This window comes from Schistocerca americana, chromosome 3 (genome assembly GCF_021461395.2).
Source record: "Schistocerca americana isolate TAMUIC-IGC-003095 chromosome 3, iqSchAmer2.1, whole genome shotgun sequence".
NCBI classification, from domain to species: Eukaryota; Metazoa; Arthropoda; class Insecta; order Orthoptera; family Acrididae; genus Schistocerca; species Schistocerca americana.
The window spans coordinates 571871590-571890900 of record NC_060121.1 but is presented as its reverse complement, the minus strand read 5'-3'; the positions used below and the strand labels follow the sequence as shown (position 1 = coordinate 571890900).

General features: G+C 40.6%; 2 protein-coding genes across 2 annotated transcripts in view; both read right to left on the bottom strand.

Moving 5' to 3' along the window:
* LOC124606802 (cholinesterase-like) overlaps positions 1-19311 on the bottom strand; it is a 231385-nt gene that overhangs the window by 9409 nt on the left and 202665 nt on the right. The window lies entirely within an intron of this gene.
* Positions 1-19311, bottom strand: part of LOC124606229 (cholinesterase-like) — a 94583-nt gene that overhangs the window by 8821 nt on the left and 66451 nt on the right. The window contains exons 5-8 of the mRNA XM_047138205.1: positions 15559-15764; positions 12414-12555; positions 10402-10583; positions 1401-1530 (exon numbers count right to left, since the gene is read on the bottom strand). Coding sequence (XP_046994161.1) covers positions 1401-1530; positions 10402-10583; positions 12414-12555; positions 15559-15764 — 660 coding nt within the window. The remainder of the gene's footprint in view (positions 1-1400; positions 1531-10401; positions 10584-12413; positions 12556-15558; positions 15765-19311) is intronic.

Below are 19311 nucleotides of genomic sequence, written 5' to 3'. Positions count from 1 at the left end.
AATATTAATTTTGCGGCTTCTGCTATCATTCTAGTAACGCTCTTAATGTAATTTTACTGCATTTGCTAAGGATATTTTCTATCTGTATTTTAATTGAATATCGTAGGACCACTTCCCGTTTATATGAGATGTCCTTTCTTGAATAAACATTACTGAGCCTAATTCTATGTCGTCTGTATCAGTTAGAATGGAACCCTTGTTATTAAATAATTCGTTTAACTTTTATTTTGTATTCCTATGGAGTCGTGCATAGCCCACGTACCTAAAGCACGAGTAACCACAGGTTAGGATGCAACTGGTTTTGCTCAAATTCGATGCTGTTTGGAAGAGCAATTACATTAGCAGCAACTGTTAGCAACCGCGGCAGTTGGGGTTTTCTCGTCGAGCATATGAATCTAATCCTGTTCGAGTTACAACTGTAATTCCAAACTATTACCATAGTCGGTCTCAGATTTATTACATGATAGGCAGTTTTCATGGGGGCCCCAAGCATATGTTTCTTCGTCAGCCATGTGCTTGAGAACCAGTAGCAAAAGGTAGGTGTGGGAAGTTAGGCGCGGAACTTCTACTAGGAAGAAGAAGGCTACCCAGAGGAGCGCTGATTTCGAGTCTGCAGCAGAGACAGACGGCGGCACCGGCTGCGCGGACCACCGGTGGCGACTTCGTTCATCAGAGGTAGCATCGGCAGCATCCACACATTCGACAGAAGCAGTACGGCAGAAGCAGCCGGAGTGACCGACAAATGAAGTACTTGTTCTCTGCTGGTCTCGTTTGTCTATACATGTCCGCCGTACTTACTGACTTTCATCCATTCGGTTAATTCCTTCATGATGCGGTCATTTTTCTGTCTTAAGTGTATTTATTATACTTCTATTTAACGAAGTTGTAATTTGAGAAAATTACGGGGGGAGGGGAGGGAGGGAGGGGGGGTCATGCTCTTTTCATAGGAACTATGCTGGAAGCGATTTAGAGGAACTGTGGGAAACATAAATCTGTATGACCGGATGGGGATCTGAACTGCCATCCTTTCAAATGCGAGTCCAGTGTGGCAAAAGAACTGTTGTGAAATGGGCGATTAAGAAAGTGGCTCGTCAGCTTGTGTAATCTAATAAAATAACCAGTGAGGAAAGGAAATGTTTGAAACGATTGAATGAACAAGGTAACTGTCCTGTTTTTAGTGTACGCTAGTAAGCACATAGCATTAAAAGAGGTGACCAAGATTATTGCAGTCGATACATGAACAGCAACGCTAATAGTAGGCTTCCGGGAGTGGAATATCAGAGGACTGGGTAAAATTGTCTTTAGTTATTTGGTAAGATCTGTAAAGCAAGAAGAGGAGCAACACTGACGTTATCAACATCAGTGACAGTTATAGGTAATATTGTGATTATTGTACTTACCCCACTGATTTGTGTGAATAATATCTCCTCTGTAGTCGAATACATAGAAATAGACGGTTTGGTTGGAGAGCTCGGCAACGGTTCTAATGAAGCCGTCATTAGGGTCGAACCATTTGAGGTCGTCGAAGAACTGTGAAAGTAAGAGACTACTTTATATTAACATCAAAACAGAAACACCGATTCACAAAATCTTACAAAACAAGATTAAACTGATGCAACAAGCAATGAAATATGTTTATTAAAATCAAATATTGCCTGTCTTGTAACTTTGTATTCTTATTGTAATGTTCTGTAGGCACGAAACAGAGTAACAGAGTAAGAAATTGAAATTTAGTGGTATGTGGTGCTTAAAGAAGAAGTCAAAACATAGCTTGACAATTTGTGTAAGTTATTATAAGCTATCGGAAACAACGAAGATACTTAATAGAAACCTTTGTTATTACGAGCAAAGGTTTGACTGGGTAAAGGAGATTAGCGTGGATATGAACCATTAATTAACCTCAAAAAAGCCATATAAAGACAATAATGAATGATCGAAAATTAATAGGAGATGAGGAAACATTGATTATGAGGAGATGAGGAAACGTTGATTAACACGAAAAAACCCATATAAAGACAATAATGAATGATCGAACATTAATAGGAAACGTCATAATATTCATTAAAGATACCATATCTGTGCGTATCAGTTCTTCAGCAACGGTCGTGGGAATTCTGTTAACAATGCTTCATCTGAGAAATGTGACTGATGAATTACAATATGTAGTACAGGGTTGTTATAATACTACTTTCGCTACTTGAGTCAGTGGAAAGGGAAAACTATTTACCGTATGGGTACCCAACTTTATAGGAATGATGTTCAGATTGTGCGTTGCATGCTTTGCGTTATTCGTAGTGTTAGGTGCTGGTAATGTTACGGCAACGCACGTTGAAACACAAACATCAGTGTACAGAACAGTTACAGACAGTCGACAGGGGTCTGAGCAAGATGAGCAAGGCTTTACTGGTAAAGCTATTTTGTCAAAACAACAGCAATAGTGCCACTGCTCTTCGCGAGTATCGAAGCATTAAAGGAATACGGAAAGGTCCTCCTCCCGCACCGCAGTTGAAGAAAATGATTCCGAATTTGGAATTAAGTGGCGATTTGGGAGTTGGTCCTGGGACAGACTGACAGTCAATTGTGCCACAAACTGCTGAAGAAGTTACTGCTGCCGTAGCTGTGAATGGTGGACGTAATTTGCGATCTTCAAGCAATGCGCGAGCTGTGTCACGACTGCTGAACATTCCATGGTCCATTGTTCGAAAAGCGTTGCGAGCGATTGTGAAGCGGTATCTCCAGTGCGGGTGCAGGCTGTCGTGGATGCAGATGGTCGTAACTTTGAGCAACGTCTACAACCTGGAACGTAAACACGGCACGCAATTAATAAATGTTACCGTCTCTTATGGAAATCAGTATGTGCTTCATTCAATCGTTTATTCGTTATTTCTCTTCTGCAGGTCCTTACAAATGTTTCTACAGAGTTTAGTTGTCCTGTGGTCACTGTTTTTTTTAATAGGGGACAGCAAAAGTAGTAAAAGTTTAATTATAACCATCCTGGACAGCCGACGTTTGTCGTTGATGATGCTATTTCAAAAATGAAAGTATAAGTCGTACACACTCGTAACAGTGAACATGAGAAGATTTATGTCACTACTGAATAATTCGCTAAAATAACTGGCCACTTGCTTCTCAAAGTTTCCCACTAATCGACGCGTTTCGGGCAGAACCCGTCATCAGAACTTCAAAACAAGAAGTGTTCATACAATGTACCGTAGTAAGTTGACTACTGACGTTGACTGCTGACACGTGTGACTCCATACTTTATATGAAGACTTTTATTTTTGGTGCTTTGATGATGGGCTATGTCGAAACGCGTCAATAATAAAAAATTTTCAACAGTAAAGCGACCAGTTGTTTTAGCGACCTATTCATCAGTGGCATAGATCTCGTCAAGTTTACCTCATGTCACAGACCTTGTGCGTAGTTTTATTTCACACCTGAACGTAATGACGAAGTCAGCAATCATATGCGGTGTTGCATGTTTCGACATGATCGAGACTGGAATGTGTCACACGTAAATCACAGTCATGCTCTTAAGGCTCTTGATGTGGGAAGTCATATTTCATGAGGTAGTTATTTGTTGTTATATAAATTCTTGTTAGTAGACAGTGAAATATGCACAAAGAAAACATGATGTCTGGAAAGAATTCCTTTGATGGTGTTCCAGGTCTGGATCGCTTCCAACATCGCCAATTTAGCAAGGATTCTGTCGACGTAGTTAAATAAATACATTCTTGAAGTATTAGATGTGACTGTGGACAATTAATATTGATCGAAAACTGTCTCACAGAAGCTACCGCACAGAGGAAATTAGCAACTGAACCGTAACGTCCTATCAGTGCGTCGTCAGAAGTGTACAGATTTATTTACGTACGAAGCTTCTACCATTTTTCGAAGGAAGATTTGCTGGTGGTGGTCGACTTTCTTCGAGCTAATAGCCAGCCTTTGACTAGTTTCGGACAGTTTGAACGACACTAAATTCAGGAACAAGCTAAAATATGACGTACATTAATTCTAGAGCTAGTCTTCCACTCTTCAGGGGATTGGATGACGTTTCCAGACTTTCTGATTTAAGAATAGTGTGAAAATGTTTATATTACAATAATCTTAGTAATTACACGCTTACCTCTAACGACAATGTTTCATATATACGAAATGGGGTTGTAGATATTTTTTCTTTCCGTGGAGTTAGATTTCGCAAACATTTTGTGATGGATTTTGCAGAAGATTATTATATATTTATAAGATACTGTTTTTCAGCCTCTTGGGAGACTACTTCCTAAACCCAGAACGTCGTCTGCAGCAAGTACACTACGTAAACTGATGTCTCCAGACACCTGTTACTGTTCCCTCTCAGACAACCCAGAGAAATGACTAATATACAACAGGTGTATGACCTCCTTTCGTACTGTTGCAGTAATTGGTTTGGCAAGAATGTTTTATGCTGCCTTTCAATACACTGAATACAGAGTTTGTTATTATCTTACCGAACTTCCGTGAATCATTGCACAACAATTTTATAGTGGACTTTTCTGACTCTCCAGGGACGTAACAGAGTCTGCGATGAAAGTCAGTTAATCTTTCTTATTTTGACATAGAAATGAGAGAAAAGTGTCTTCATTACTTTATCATTGGTTAAAAGGAACATCCACGAACAAACCAAGGTGTCTGCTGTAGGCCCTAATGCCACCTTGACTGAATAACTATCGCCACAACACGTTCAGGTAAGTATACTTTCCAAGGTAGTCAATAGGTCCACACACGACCACGTTATTCAGTAGCTCTACATACTAAAGATAGCATTTCTTACAACTCTCTATGTAATTTGGTCAATAGCTTATCAACAGATTCACAATCAAAGAAATTGACAGCTACCACATGTTGACACATTATTCTGTCACTTATCGAGGACTTAAGATGCAGCACAACTATGACAAATGAGTTCCCACTTACGTGTGATAGTTCACTCACATGGTGAACTTTCCATTTCGGCGATACTTCTCAGTTAGCTCCCTACTCCTACGAGGTGCGGTGCTTTCACAAAGTTGTGAAGTACTTAAGACTTATCCCGTCGTAATTAACTCTTACCTATATTCATACTTCTGAAGTCGCATTTACGTGTATGGCTGAGGCTATTTCCGGTGGTGCTATAAATTCTTCCTTTCGCGAGGTCAGTTTCTGGACTAGGTTGACAGTCTCAAATTTTTCCACCTGGATCATTTCAAGTGATGTATGTGGGAACATTTGAAAGTTAACGGACTTTTATTGGACAGTACTGCCTCGTAATTTACCAGTAAACCTCACCATGACGCACAGCGTCTTTCTTGTAGCGGCTGACACTGAAGTCTGGTAACTATCTCCGATTTCTCCGATTGTTCTTGAACAATGAATTTTGAAAAAAGAATTGAAATTATTTCCTTATGACATGTCTATAGATGAAATATTGAATACATAATATATGTATAGGGTGAGATAATGTTTAACGAATGGCACAAACACGTGATCTATTTGCCTGATTGTACACGCATAGTACAGCCTTTCTTCACTGCGGCTCTAGGAGGGGGAGGGTGGCGAGAGCAGCACTCCGGCCGACTTTAACCTCCGAGGAAGATCTCTGGTACACATCTGACAGCAGGATGAGTCGACCTGCCCCGTGCTGGAGGTACTGGAACGAGGAAAATTCGCCGCACCTCTCTGGGGCTCGATCTGAGACCAATAGGACCGGAGTCGGGTGCTCTGCACGGTAGACCACCACAGCCACTGTCACTTACGTATATCGTATAAAAATCTACCTACAAGAAGTTTTATAGGGTTTACAGGACATAAAAATAAACACCTTTTATGAGACAAAACAGTTGCCCCGTTTACCCTCTTGGGGTCCATGAAATTTTTAACGGTAGTGATGTTCAGAGAGACGTTGTTCAGACAGCCTGTGATGTACTTTGTGTTAAAGAATTTGCTGAAAATGTCGCTGTTTACATTAATGCACAGCTGGCATCTGCGTGCTAATGGTTATCTAATACAGTCGAAGCAACAAGGACTTTCACGAATAGTAGGTAAGGGATCGACCATATGGTCCACTGGCTGTCCTGGTATGTCTGTTGGAGTCGTGTACGGCAAAAGCTTCATCTCTTCATCACCTTCAACAAAAAGAAATCTGCCAGAATGAGGTCACGAAAACGCGGTGGTCTCGTCACTGGCTTGTCACTCAAAGTCCAATAATTGGGGTGAAACATTGTCTAAATGTTCTCTAATATCAATGGCAACGTGCGGTGGGCTCTCCCATCATGCTGAATCAAAAATCGTTTTCCGACCGGAACGTTCTCCAACATTTCCTGCACTATTTTTATAGAGGAAGTTCGGTAATTTCGTCCACCAAGTGTGGTAGCCAGAAGGTAGAGTCCGGTCAGTCATGAACGACGCCAGCCTACTCACGTACAGTAAATCTTTGTTGATGGTAGAACACACCAGTGCAGTAATAACAACCCCCACACATGGCTATTATGTTTGTTAAATACTCCTTCCATTGTGACGGCAGCCGCATCAGTGAACAAACCATACAGTTGGAAGTCATGGATGTCTACAATTTTGTGTAGATACCATTGGCAAAATTGCACGCGCCGGGAAGGTAATCAACTGCTGGGTCTCGTACTTCACGAGTGAACAGCGCTTGAGGTGGCAGAAGTGGCGTTCCCCGGAACATCGCTACACCTGCCCGTCTAGCAATACAGTAAAGGATGCTGTAATTTAAGTAGATTCTGTCTGTATTGGATTCGTCCCTTAATTAAAGACTTCTTAATAAGAACAATCTTTGACGTCTTTTTTCGTTTTCACTACTTCAGCACAATCTTTTAGTCATATCCAAGACTCACATTTAGTTCTAATTAGATGTGGCAGAAACCACCCTCGTCCTGAGTTGTTGCAGCTCAAAAATATGATGGGTCTAAAAAAGAAACTTCGTAAAAATAATTTCTGACAAAAACAATCTATTTTATTTGACAAGAACCTTTTATGTGTTAAAAGCAATGCAACTTCAGAGTTCATTGTCGCCTTTGTAATACTTGTTGGGTTATTTTAATTTTGACTTTAGCAAGTGGCGGTTCAGTGTCTTTGGTTCTGTAATGAATTCCGAAGACAGCGTTCGGTGGCCTAAAAAGCAGAAACGTCAAGCATTGTATGCTCTTCAGTGTGCACCCAAGGTTGGTAGGAAATTTTTGTGACGGGGCATTCGATTCCTCCACCAGCGTAGCTGACAACATAGAGGACCCTTGGTGATGTGTACGTTTATTCAATACGTCTCCCCAACTCATACGCCGAGAGCTCGATGGGATTTAAGTCAGAGGAACTGGCAAATCTGTCCATTCGCCGAATGTCCTCTCGTTCCAAGAGATCGTCCTCCTGCGCTGTTCTATGTGGTATCAAATTGTCATCCAAAAATGAGCGAGGCTGAATGAAGTTGTGAAAAGATGCACAAGGGGGCGGAGTATAGGGTAACAATAACATTGACAGTGACACGTCAAGCGAAAGTTAGTTTCGTATTTTAAAGTTTTAAACATGGCTGCGTGGTCAGCGACTGTTTAAAAAGTAAAATTAAACCAATAACAGACCTCGGTCGCAAGACGTAAGTCTTTTGACCTGGTTTTCTCACTACTATGAGTGCCTTCATCAGAAGTAAAACACTCAAACTGGCATGTTACGTATAAAATAACAGCACCAATGTGAAGACGTAGAAGCTTTCCTTCCGTCAGTTAAGTTACTTTGTTTGATTTTATTTTCCGCCATCACTTACTTTAATGTTTATTATATTGTCAACATCTGCATATATACTCCGGAAACCGCCGTACGGTGCGTGGCGGAAGGTTCCCTGTACCACTACTTGTTCTTTCCTCTCCTGTTCCACTCGCAAATAGAGCGGGGGAGAAACGACTGTCTAAAGCCCTTCGTACGAGCCGTAATTTCTCGCATCTTACCTTCGCAATCCTTGCCCCAAATATATGTTGCAGGGATTAGAATCGTTCTGCAGTCGGCCTCAAATATCGTTTCTCTAAATATGAGCAATAGTGCCATGGGGAAAGAGCATCGCCTTCCCTCCAGGGATACCCAGTTGAGTCCACGAAGCATCTTCGTGATACTTCAATGCTTATCGGACCTACTGATAAGAAATGTAGCGGCATGCCTCGGAATTCCTTCGATGTTTTCCTTTAGTCCGACGTCATTGGGATTCCAAACAGTCTAACAGAACTCAAGAAGAGACCGTGTTTTTTGAATGAGCTACACTTTCGCACAATACTCACAATAATCGAAGATGAACATTCGCCTTCCTTTCTGCTAACCTGAAATGCTACTTCCATTTCATATCGCCTTGCAACGCTACACATGGATATCCAATGGCAGTAGTCTGTATTCGCGCTTTATAGGACTGTTTTCCCTTCTCATCCGCAGTAACTGACGATCTTCTACAGTTAGAGCAAGCGCCGCTCATCAAACCAACTAGAAATTTCGTGTAAGTCGACTTATATACACCTACGGTCACTCAACGAGGAAACCTTCCCGTACACCAGGGCGTCAACAGTGAACAGCCGTAAAATGCTGCTCACCCTATCCGTCAGGTCATTTATGTATGTAGAGGATGCACAGTATGATAGTTCTCTGGGGCACCACCGACGATCCCCTGATGTACACTAGGCATCGGGGACTACATACTGGGTCCTACGTCTGGGAACTTTAAACGGTATTGTCGGACGTCCACCAGTAATCTACAATGTGGCACCGTGTCAAACGCCTTTCGAAAATCTAGGAACATGGAATCTGTCTATTGCCCTTCCTCCACGGTTTGCAGGATATCATGTGAGAAAAGGGCTAGCTTAGTTTCACACAAGCGGTGCTTTCTAAATCCGTGATGATTTATGGACATAAACTTTTCTGTCTCAAGGAAATTTTCATATTCGAACTCAGAATGTATGCAAGAAACCTGGAGCAAACCGATGTAAAGGATACTGGTCTGTAACTGTGCGGGTCAGTTCTTTTACCTTTCTTATACATAGGAGTCACTCCCACTTTCTTCCATTCGCCTGGAACTTTTCGTTAGGCAAGAGATTCGCGATAAATACAGGTCCAGTAAGGAGCAACGCCTCGGAATACTCTCTGTAAAACCGAATTGGGATTCCATCTGGACCTTGTGACTTATTTGTTTTCGAATCTTTCATCTGTTTCTTGACGCCACGGACGCCAGTTTCTATGTCCACCTTACGGGAGTCTGTACGACAGTTAGCCCCGACAGTATGTTTGTACGATCCTCTTACGTGAATGATTTCTTAAACGTGAAATTTCAAACTTCAGCTTTCTTTTCACCATGTTTTATTGCCAGCTCAGAGTGGCCGATGAGTGACTGGACAGAAGCCTTCGACCCGCTTACTGATTTTAGATATTAACAGGACTTTCTCGGATTGTCACCAAGATATTTCGCTGGGCTATGACGGTGGGAGTTGTATGCTTGGAGCATTGCTCTTCTTACTGACGCACGAATTTCTGCTAGCTATAGTCTGACAACGTTTACGTACTCTTTTTTGAAGCGAAAGTGGAATAATCTATGTTTCCTCAGTATTTTCCGAATCAGATTATTAAACTACGGATGGTCAGTTCCGTTCTTAATCCACTTCCTTGGCACATACTTCTCCAGAGCAAAATTTAGGGTCATTTTAAACTTTGCTCTTAATCTCTTTACGCCCATCACACTGGAGCTTAATAATGTCCATTCATTGTGTAAGGAATGCTAGCAACTGCTTATCTACTTTTTTTAGCATAAACCCTTGCCTGGGCTTCTTCACCGATTTGCAACCTTAGTAATAATTTTCGACATAATGACATCATCATCACTAATTCCCGTTTCCGTACTGACACTGTAGATGTGGTCGTTCATGCGACAACTGACGACAGGCACTATGTTAGGTTTTTCCACAATGAAACATGATACCTGAATTTATTTCAACGTTAGCTATGCATTTCATTTCTACGCTAGTACTACCACTCAGTGATCTATAAAGGATTTTGATTTGTTTTCTGGTTTTACGTAAGATGAAAACGTTCTAAGATTATTTGCCACGTTGTTCCTTACGTTTCACATTTTAGTTCGGTGGACGATTTAGCGTTGAACTCCTTAAGGTCAGTTTGATTGCTTTGCGCTCTTATTTGTATACAGTGCTTTGACTTTCTTTACATTAATGATGAAATTCCCTTTGCTTACACAGGCTTCTCATCTGATTCAGTCTGACAGAGAACAAGTGTTCATAAATGAGCGGCTTCGAAATGGCTCCCTCAGGTTGGGTGTCCGGATACTTTTATCTGCGCTGAAAATATTACGAAGATTACTAAGAACTAGTTCAGCAATAAGCAGTCACTCACGTAAACCAGAGGGTCTGGATTGTCTGTTGAAATGGTGTCGTTGCCGAAGTAGAAGTCTCTCAATTTGTAGGCGGCCTCGGTTTGCTGTTCCACGGTAGGCAGATGTAGTAAGGGACCTATTGCCGCCAGAAAGTCTTCGTTCATACTGGCGATCGCTGCCGTATTCCGCATAATTTCGTCTCCTGTGAGAAAATACAAGCAATCACTTAGAACGAAATATTGTGTACCGCAACACAGGGCATCAGTGTACGAAACTGAAGAAAAGGTAAATAAATTTCAACATCCATTACCAAATACAAATGTATGTTATTACACACCATTAATTTACTAAAAACAAGTAAACAATTACGTAAAAAATTTGTAATACAGCCAGTTAACAACGTTTTTTACCTCTGCCTGATTGTACTGAGAAAAAGACAAGAAAAATATTGCGGGAAATTAATTACTTCCTTTCTCAATTAATTGTCAGTTCTTATTAGTAATTTGACCGCAATGACTGTGAATAGACCTTACATAGTTGCGTGATGCGGAAAAACAGGTAAGATAATATTCTTATGGAATAGAGATGTTCGGTAATATAACGTTTTATCCTTCCGTTTGTCTATTCCAGCTGAACGTGTTTAGTATCTTAAATTTATCTATGTAGAGAACATTTGTGATTCATTGGGTGGAAATCTGTTATTTACTCAGAAAATTTTGATATTATGGACAAATTGACTGTCGCGAATAACAATAACAACACTCAACAATCAATAACTCTTTAAATTGTAATAAATATTATAACAAAAAGTCAATAGTGACGATGTGTTTCCAAAAGCCGCATATATCCTTCAGGAGTTATCCGGCCTTACTCATTCAACAGTCATACTTTTACATTTTGAAAAATATCTTTTGCGTGTACACAATTTCATTATGACAACCCACTAGTGTGGTTTCACTCTTAACGTAGACAATTTCCCTAAAGGTGGGACTCATGTATGGAATTTTCATCATTATAAACATGAAGATGCGTCTAAACGGACGTGAAACCGGTAGTTGCGAATAAAGCACCTTCATACAGCTATGCAGCTTTTGGAAAAAAACACTTCATTATTATTGACTTTTTAATTGTTGTAGTTTTTATGATAACTTGAATGGTTACAGGTGTTCAGTGTTGCTATTGTTATTTATAAGTCTCTTATCTGTCTTGTCCTCCCCAGAAGGTTCTTTTTACCAAATTGATTGTTTTGTGTAATATATAATGAACTTAAATTCAGGTCAACGTTCTGACACTAAGAATCAAACACAGATCACTGCTTACGTTCCTTCTATAGAAGCAAATTAGGCCGAGCTACCGGCCTCGTTATATACTCGGTGAGGTGTGTCCCAGCTGTGTATTTGCGTTTCAGATAGTGAATAACATTAGGCTGAGTACTATGTACATATGATGGGTTTTATGAAGCTTTTTGCAGACATTAATCACAACTGGAATGTAATCAAAAATACTAAAATTCCTTCGTGGATACGTTAAAAAAAAGCTCGGGAAAGGAAATTTTAGGAGAAGAGGAGAAGACTGACCCTATACAACTGAGGGAAGTATATGGTTGTTTGATTTCGGAGGGGGGGGGGGAGGGGGGCGGGAGGGCGGACGACCAAACAGAACAGCGAGGTCATCGGTCCCATCGGGTTAGGGAAGGATGGGATGGGGAAGGAAACCGACCAGCCCTTTAAAAAGAACCATCCCGGCATTTGCCTAAGAGATTTAGGGAAATCACGAGAGAGCCAAAATCAGGAAGGCCGGAAGCTGCTTTAAACCGTCGTCCTCTCGAATGCGAGTCCAGTGTGATAACCACTGCACCACCTCGCTCGGTGAAGTAGATGGATTGGTGCCGATTGTTAGGTGTAACTCAAAGAATGGTAATAAATGCACTGTATTCTGACACTTTTATACTCCTAAGTTTCTAATTATTATAAATTCAAGCAGAAGTGTTGTCAGCTGAATCTATCCGATAAAGCAGACCCGGAATACGTACCGGATTCTTCAGAAACAGTGCCCGCCATGACAGGCACCTTGTTGAAACGGCCGTCGATAAGTCTCTGAATATAGGATTCAGACAGGATAGCACCCTCCACGTCTGGTTCGATGTTTGGTCCCCATAAGAGTCCTATTATTGGCTGAAATGGGGAACGCAATTTGTAGTTCACACATGTAATGTGGCAAAAGATATATGTGAGGTATCAAATCCTCGCTTAGCCTCAAGTATTAATTATATTTGTTCACAATATTACTCCGTCATTTTTATCTTTTAGAAAAAATCACTAGTAAACACAAATTTAATGAGAGAAATGTTTCATGAATCCAGCTACATATCAGAATTTTGAGAAATCTTACGATCGATGAGTTTTCTCCTTTCCTCAAAGAATGGAAAATGAAGCAAGAAGTCTGCGCGTTGGCTAACGACGAACTAAAATAGCTCATGAATCTCAGAGACGCTGCACGTCTGGCGTAAAAACTACGCCTTACATCTGAAAATCGTGTTACAAGCAGAAACGGAACAGTCAATCAAGCTATGACAAACGCTCAACTCAAGCATTGTCTGCGTGGTCTTGGTATACGCAAAATTAAATCCGTAGCTGATTTAGTTGATTCCATTGCGCCAGCTGGTGAACTGAACCGATGTTTCACCTTACCTGCTATCGCAATTGAAGCGAAAACGGAACAGAGAATGATTTATTGCTTAATTGAGGTAAACCACTGTAGCCACAAAAAATTATATATAAAGCATACTATTTGCAGTATCATCATAAATAAACTCATCATGCTTTTCAGATCAGCATCTAGCGGACACAACGGCATCGCATTCCAAATGATGAAGCTTATTATTGACCCACTTCTGCCCACTATAACAGGTATTTTGAATTCCACTTAATCATAGCTGTTCTCCATGAGGGCCGGAAAGAGGGACTAGGTAAGCCACTACTCTAAAAAAAGAAAGCTGACACAGCACCTTCTGGTTACCGACATGTTTGTATTCTTCCGCAACTGTGCAGGGCGTGAGAATATATAGTGCACACCTTCTAATAAACTTCTCAACTACAAAAAACTGACCAGACGAATTCCAAACAGGTTTCCATACACATCACAGTACATCTGCATTAATAAATGTAATAGATGATCTGAAGTCCGTCATGACGGACAACACGTGACTGCATATGCTTCTCAGATTTCAGCAAAGCCTTTTCACTCTGTCGACTTCTATACTTTAGTAGCCAAGCCTAAATTTCTCGCCAAACGCAGTACAATGGCTTCGCTCATGCCTCACGTGTCTGGTACCATAAAGTTACAGTGGAGACAGGCTGTATCAGGACTCCCCGAGGGCTCGCTATTGCTTCACTGATGTGTCAATGATGTGTCGTCAGTTATGTCCTACTGCAAATACCAATGTAAGCTGTTAATCTCTAGTGGCATCTAAGTGCGAAACCAACAAATTTGAAGACTTCTTGTGAAAATTTCAACACTGGCACGTGTGCACTACGATAATGCACTCAAGGTATGTGGTTAAAGCTGTAATCCTAAATGGTACAAGTACCAATATCTCTCACCATAGAGTCTAAGAGTAATAACAAATGTAAATTTAAATTAGTCTGAGCATGTAACGACAATGCGTAAACAGGCGACAGCATCTCTCTATGCCCTAGAAAAATATAAAATGCTCTTCCTTCTTGTACCTTCATTTATTGATGACAGCGATGTTATTGTGTGAGGTCTTTCTCAGGAAAGCTCACTGCGCCTGGAACACGTCGTGAACGCCTATGTTCGATACATCTGTAATGTATGACCCTTGGATCATACTTCATCATATGCACAGCTGCCTTGGCTGCGAGCAGGGAAATGCAGAGATTGTCATACGCTCTGTTTCGTCTAATGTATTATCAACGTACAGTATCCGTCATATCTTTCCTCGAGCTTAATATTTTTGTCTGAAAAACATGGAAGGAACACCCATTCACATCAGAACAAAAATCCTTTCTGTCCCACTCTGTCACCCAAACACTTTGTCAGTCAACAGCAGGAAATTAACTCTGGAATGACCTCCCTCAATGTGTTAGAGAATTCAATAACATCTCCAGTTTCAAAAGACAGTTAACGACATATATACTGAAACAGGAATAATGACTACCATTGTCTCTGTCGGAACACGTTACACTTTTAAATTCTTCCTTCCAGTCAGATGTGCCTTATTTCCCAGTATACTTAGATGGTGCAGTCTTCTTAAATCTCCGTTCCCCAGAACTAACTTACTTCGTCTCTACACATTCAAGTCATTTTATTAGTTTATATTCGAATTATAGCTATTTTTAGGTAACTGTGATACAAAAAGAAGTACTGTATCTGTGAAACCGTGGTCCGACGCACAGGAGGCCTGAAGGCCCCTAATCAGAACATGTTAAATCGAGAAAATAAATAAAATGAAAAAAGAAACGAATTTTCACTTTGGTTTTGCTTTCTCAGCTGCTTGGGAACACATTCGCATTGTCGTTTCATAGAGCAGAAAATATTAAAAGAATGCATTAGTCGACTGATCATGTTAATGAAGTCAAAGAAACACTTTTATTGTAGGGTGTCGAATAATAGGTGCTGTTACCTAAGAAAATTATTCCACACTAGATATTGTTGCCTGATATGTAACAAATAGTAGTCAGTTTTCAGATGCAACAATGAATTATGAAGACGTCAGAAAATGTACACTGAAAACAGAAAACAATGTGTTTCTTTTTCTATGACTTAGTTTGTATTCGTTTTAAAGAAAAAGGCCACAGATTAGTTTTTGGTGAAGTTTAAAGTTTTTGCTCGTGAACTAAGTTGCATACCCTACATAAATATTCAGTCGAGGAGTTGCAATTCATATTCGCAATTTATTTTTTGTAATAGTTCCCCAAAGACCTCTATATGTATCAAAACATGAAAGCTAGAGAAATGTACATTCGGTTTCTAAACATAGATTACAATCGTAAACTGTACCAAATCAATAATCAGCTATGCTTCTTAGCTCATATGACATTGTGATCTGCACACCAAATTATAAGCTAAGATCGTGGGACCACGGGCGTGCTCTTGACCAGGGAGCCATGCAGTGAAGCCGCGGTACAGGACAAGGAGGCTGCGCTCCTACGTACCTTCTGTGGCATGATGAGTGAGTCGTCTACCTGCAAGAGGTCTTCAGCGCTCACAGACTGTAGGAAGTCGATCAGCTGCTGCGAATCGTCCGTTTCGTAGCCCAGTGCGGCACCCAGTCCAAACGAATGGTTCCGGGCTTCTGCGATTGTGAGAGGATGTTCGGTGATAACGGTCCCACTCTGAAGGAGGACTTGTGAGAAAAGACCTGCAAAACGAAGTATTATATAGTTTAATTTACTGCTGGCGCTGAGAAACGTATGATAGGTATTGTACTCAGGCGCGACTTATTCACCTTGTTTCTGAATAACCCAAGGTAAACATCTAGTGGGGCTGTCTGTAGAACATTATTAAATAATGAGAAAGCAGTTCCGGGTAAATTAAGCAAATAAGGAAGAAATGTAAGAATCTCTCTTTTCACTTAATGTTCAATAACTTCTAAGTGTTATCTAGAATTAGCCAATCTGATACCAAAAAAATGTGAACCATCAGGATTCTGAAACTGTGTAGACCATAAATTGTATAGCAAGTATTGCACTATCAATAACAGATATTTTTGTGAGTAGTATCGCACAACCTGATTCGTAACTCAATTACTTTACGAGGAAAATATACGCAAGGAAGAAGAAAAACAGAAAATGAATAAAGGGAAGATCAGCTTTTAGGACAGAAAGAAACCGAGACCTCGTGTTTAGTAGAATAATAACAGAAGAAATTGAAACCTAGGTTCCTTTAGTTAGTCTAAAATGTGTACGGTATCTAAGAACGGCGGGACTGAAAGGAAAACAAAGATAAGTGAGTAAGAAGATTTCGAAAAAAATAAAGCACTTAACTGGAAATTTAAGGTAGGCTTCAATCTGTTACATAAAATGATTCCGATACTCTTTCAGTGTCTATAACACGGCCCCTTGCAAAGAATCTAATAAACGTACTGAGAGATATTTCAAATTCACATCGAAATGATCTTCCCATGAAGGGATCTGTAGAGTTTTCCGTGTCAAAATTACGTTCTTACAACCTATAGAGGACGAAATACTGTAGAAGAAGAAGAGATCATATAAAATAAAGAACTACAATGGTGCCTCAATCGAATATGCTTTGCAAAGACATTCTCTATACTGTGGCCGGCCGGAGTAGCCGAGCGGTTCTAGGCGCTACAGTCTGGAACCTCGTGACTGCTACGGTCGCAGGTTCGAATCCTGCCTCGGGTATAGATGTGTGTGATGTTCTTAGGTTTAACTAGTTCTAAGTTCTAGGGGACTGGTGACCTCAGATGTTAAGTCCCATAGTGCTCAGAGCCATTTGAACCAATCTATACTATGATCAAATAACTGCACTAAACATTCTTTCAGAATGAAGTACATTACGTTAAGGAATTACGAACATCTTTATTTTAAAATGCAGTGAGTTTCATGGAAGACAACGGAGAATATGACGTAAAGCAAAATTCGAACCTCTCGGTATTGTAGCAACAGCTAAAAAGCAGCACTTGTAAGGCTGATAACTGTCTGAGTTTGTGTTACTATCTGTATCTCATTTTACATAAATAAATCTAAGTGAAGCCCTCTTTTTCTACAAGACCAATTCTTACAATCTTCGTCCCGTTTCTTTACAGGGGCTTCACAATAATTATGTCTTGGAAGAGGCTGAATTATATTTTCTATTGCCAAAAGAATGTGAAGGTGGAAAAAGAAAGAAAAGAAAATGCAACGGCAAATTCTCTATCCAATCGCCCCTTCCATCTCAACAGCTTTTATGCCTCATTAAATTACTTATTATGTTAAAGAAAAATTAGTACTTTTACTGTTTGTCCGCCCTATGAGGCTCCTCACACTTGTATGGTTTAATTTTCGTTTCCATATGCCATAAACCATTACTTTTTCATGCACACCTATTGCAGGAGGCATGAAAGAAAGTCATTTCACAGTTTCGTCCGCAGCTCGTGGTCGTGCGGTAGCGTTCCCGCGCCCGGGTTCCCGGGTTCGATTCCCGGCGGGGTCAGGGATTTTCTCTGCCTCGTGATGACTGGGTGTTGTGTGATGTCCTTAGGTTAGTTAGGTTTAAGTAGTTCTAAGTTCTAGGGGACTGATGACCATAGATGTTAAGTCCCATAGTGCTCAGAGCCATTTGAACCATTTTCTTCATTTCACAGTTTCGGCGCTGAAGAAGCTTTACTGCTTTGAGTAATCAGAGATCGTAGAATTAGATTGTGCCATACTCTTCGCGACTCAGTTAATGTTCAAATAGATCGGGACAGTCCGTGAAATTTGTACCAGCAGTAGTAGCAATCATAGAGATTCTGGACAACGAAAACCCTTCACAGATTTTAATCTAACCACAAAAAGAAAAAAAGAAAAAGCAGTTCTAGCCATCAAGAAATATGTAACCACATTCAAAATCAATTCTAGTTGTCTTTTTCCGTAACTCAAGACAGATCTACAATACAGCTGTCGCTCAGTATCGGTAATGTATAACATGACATATGAAAGGTACTCTAGTAAAATGATAGTCAGCCAAGGATGCATCGTACATAATATTCCAGTTCTAGGAGGCGCCTTAATGACATCGCTCTCAAACTAAATGATATTACTTCCACGAATTATAGTGCGTTGCTCTGATCTGTGTAAGAAAAACTTCGAGCTAATGGTAAAAAGTTGCACGAAGCAGACATTACAGGTGGGGCAGATCTACACTCTCTCTAAGAGGATGCGCTGGATATATCATTGTACCTTTCGTAACTTGCCCTAACTAATATTACTGTACAGGAACTTTCTCCAAGAGAGTACCTCTATGGTTGCATTTATAACGACGAGAAAGCCTTTGAAAAACATGAAGATTCAATATCTCAACAAAGGTTAACATCAGTTTTACTACTGCCTTTTTCTGAAGATCTATCTTTCACGTATCAAATAAAGGTGAGCCGTAAGATACTGAACTGTTCCTGCAAGTAATTTCATTGGACAAATTTATTTCGTAGCAGAAATGTAAAACGGGCAACTTTGTCGATATGAGCTCTCAAAAACAATTACGCTGTTATCCCTAAGGTAACTTAATCTTATGATCATAAATTATGGATCAAAACAACAAACATAAATAAATGATATAATAATTTTCTCAAAGCCCTCTCCAGCCAGCAGTAAGCCAAGTCAAGTGCGTTCAACGCCCAGTGTCGCAGTCAGACAGGTAGAAAGCCGAGCCGGCCGCGGTGGCCAAGCTGTTCTAGGCGCCTCAGTCCGGAACCGCGGGACCGCTACATTCGCAGATTCGAATCCTGCCTCGGGCATGGATGTGTGTGATGTCCTTAGGTTAGATAGGTTTAAGTAGTTCTAAGTTCTAGGGGACTGATGACCTCAGATGTTAAGTCCCATAGTGCTCAAAGCCATGTACATACTGTCTCACCCAGCATGATGAGTGACGTAATCCAGCAACATGACTTCGGCGAGAAGAAGACGTAACCTTACTCTAGCAGCACGCCAAGAGAGATTAAAAGAGTTAACTGCAAAACAACAGAGATTAACAGAGTCACAAGAACGCCTGAAGCCCATAGTAGGCCACATACAGTCATCGTCGTGGAGGCATAGCGCCATTGCATCAGACGAACAGTAATAAATACTCAGGCTCCAGAGCTTCACAATGAATTACGTTGCAGTACACGAGCTACGAGACACAATGTGTGGTGGACTGCTACGCTTCGCCAAGCTGCCTTCCGCCGACGAAAGTCAGCTGCCGACTTCGCACCTATTGATGAGAAAACA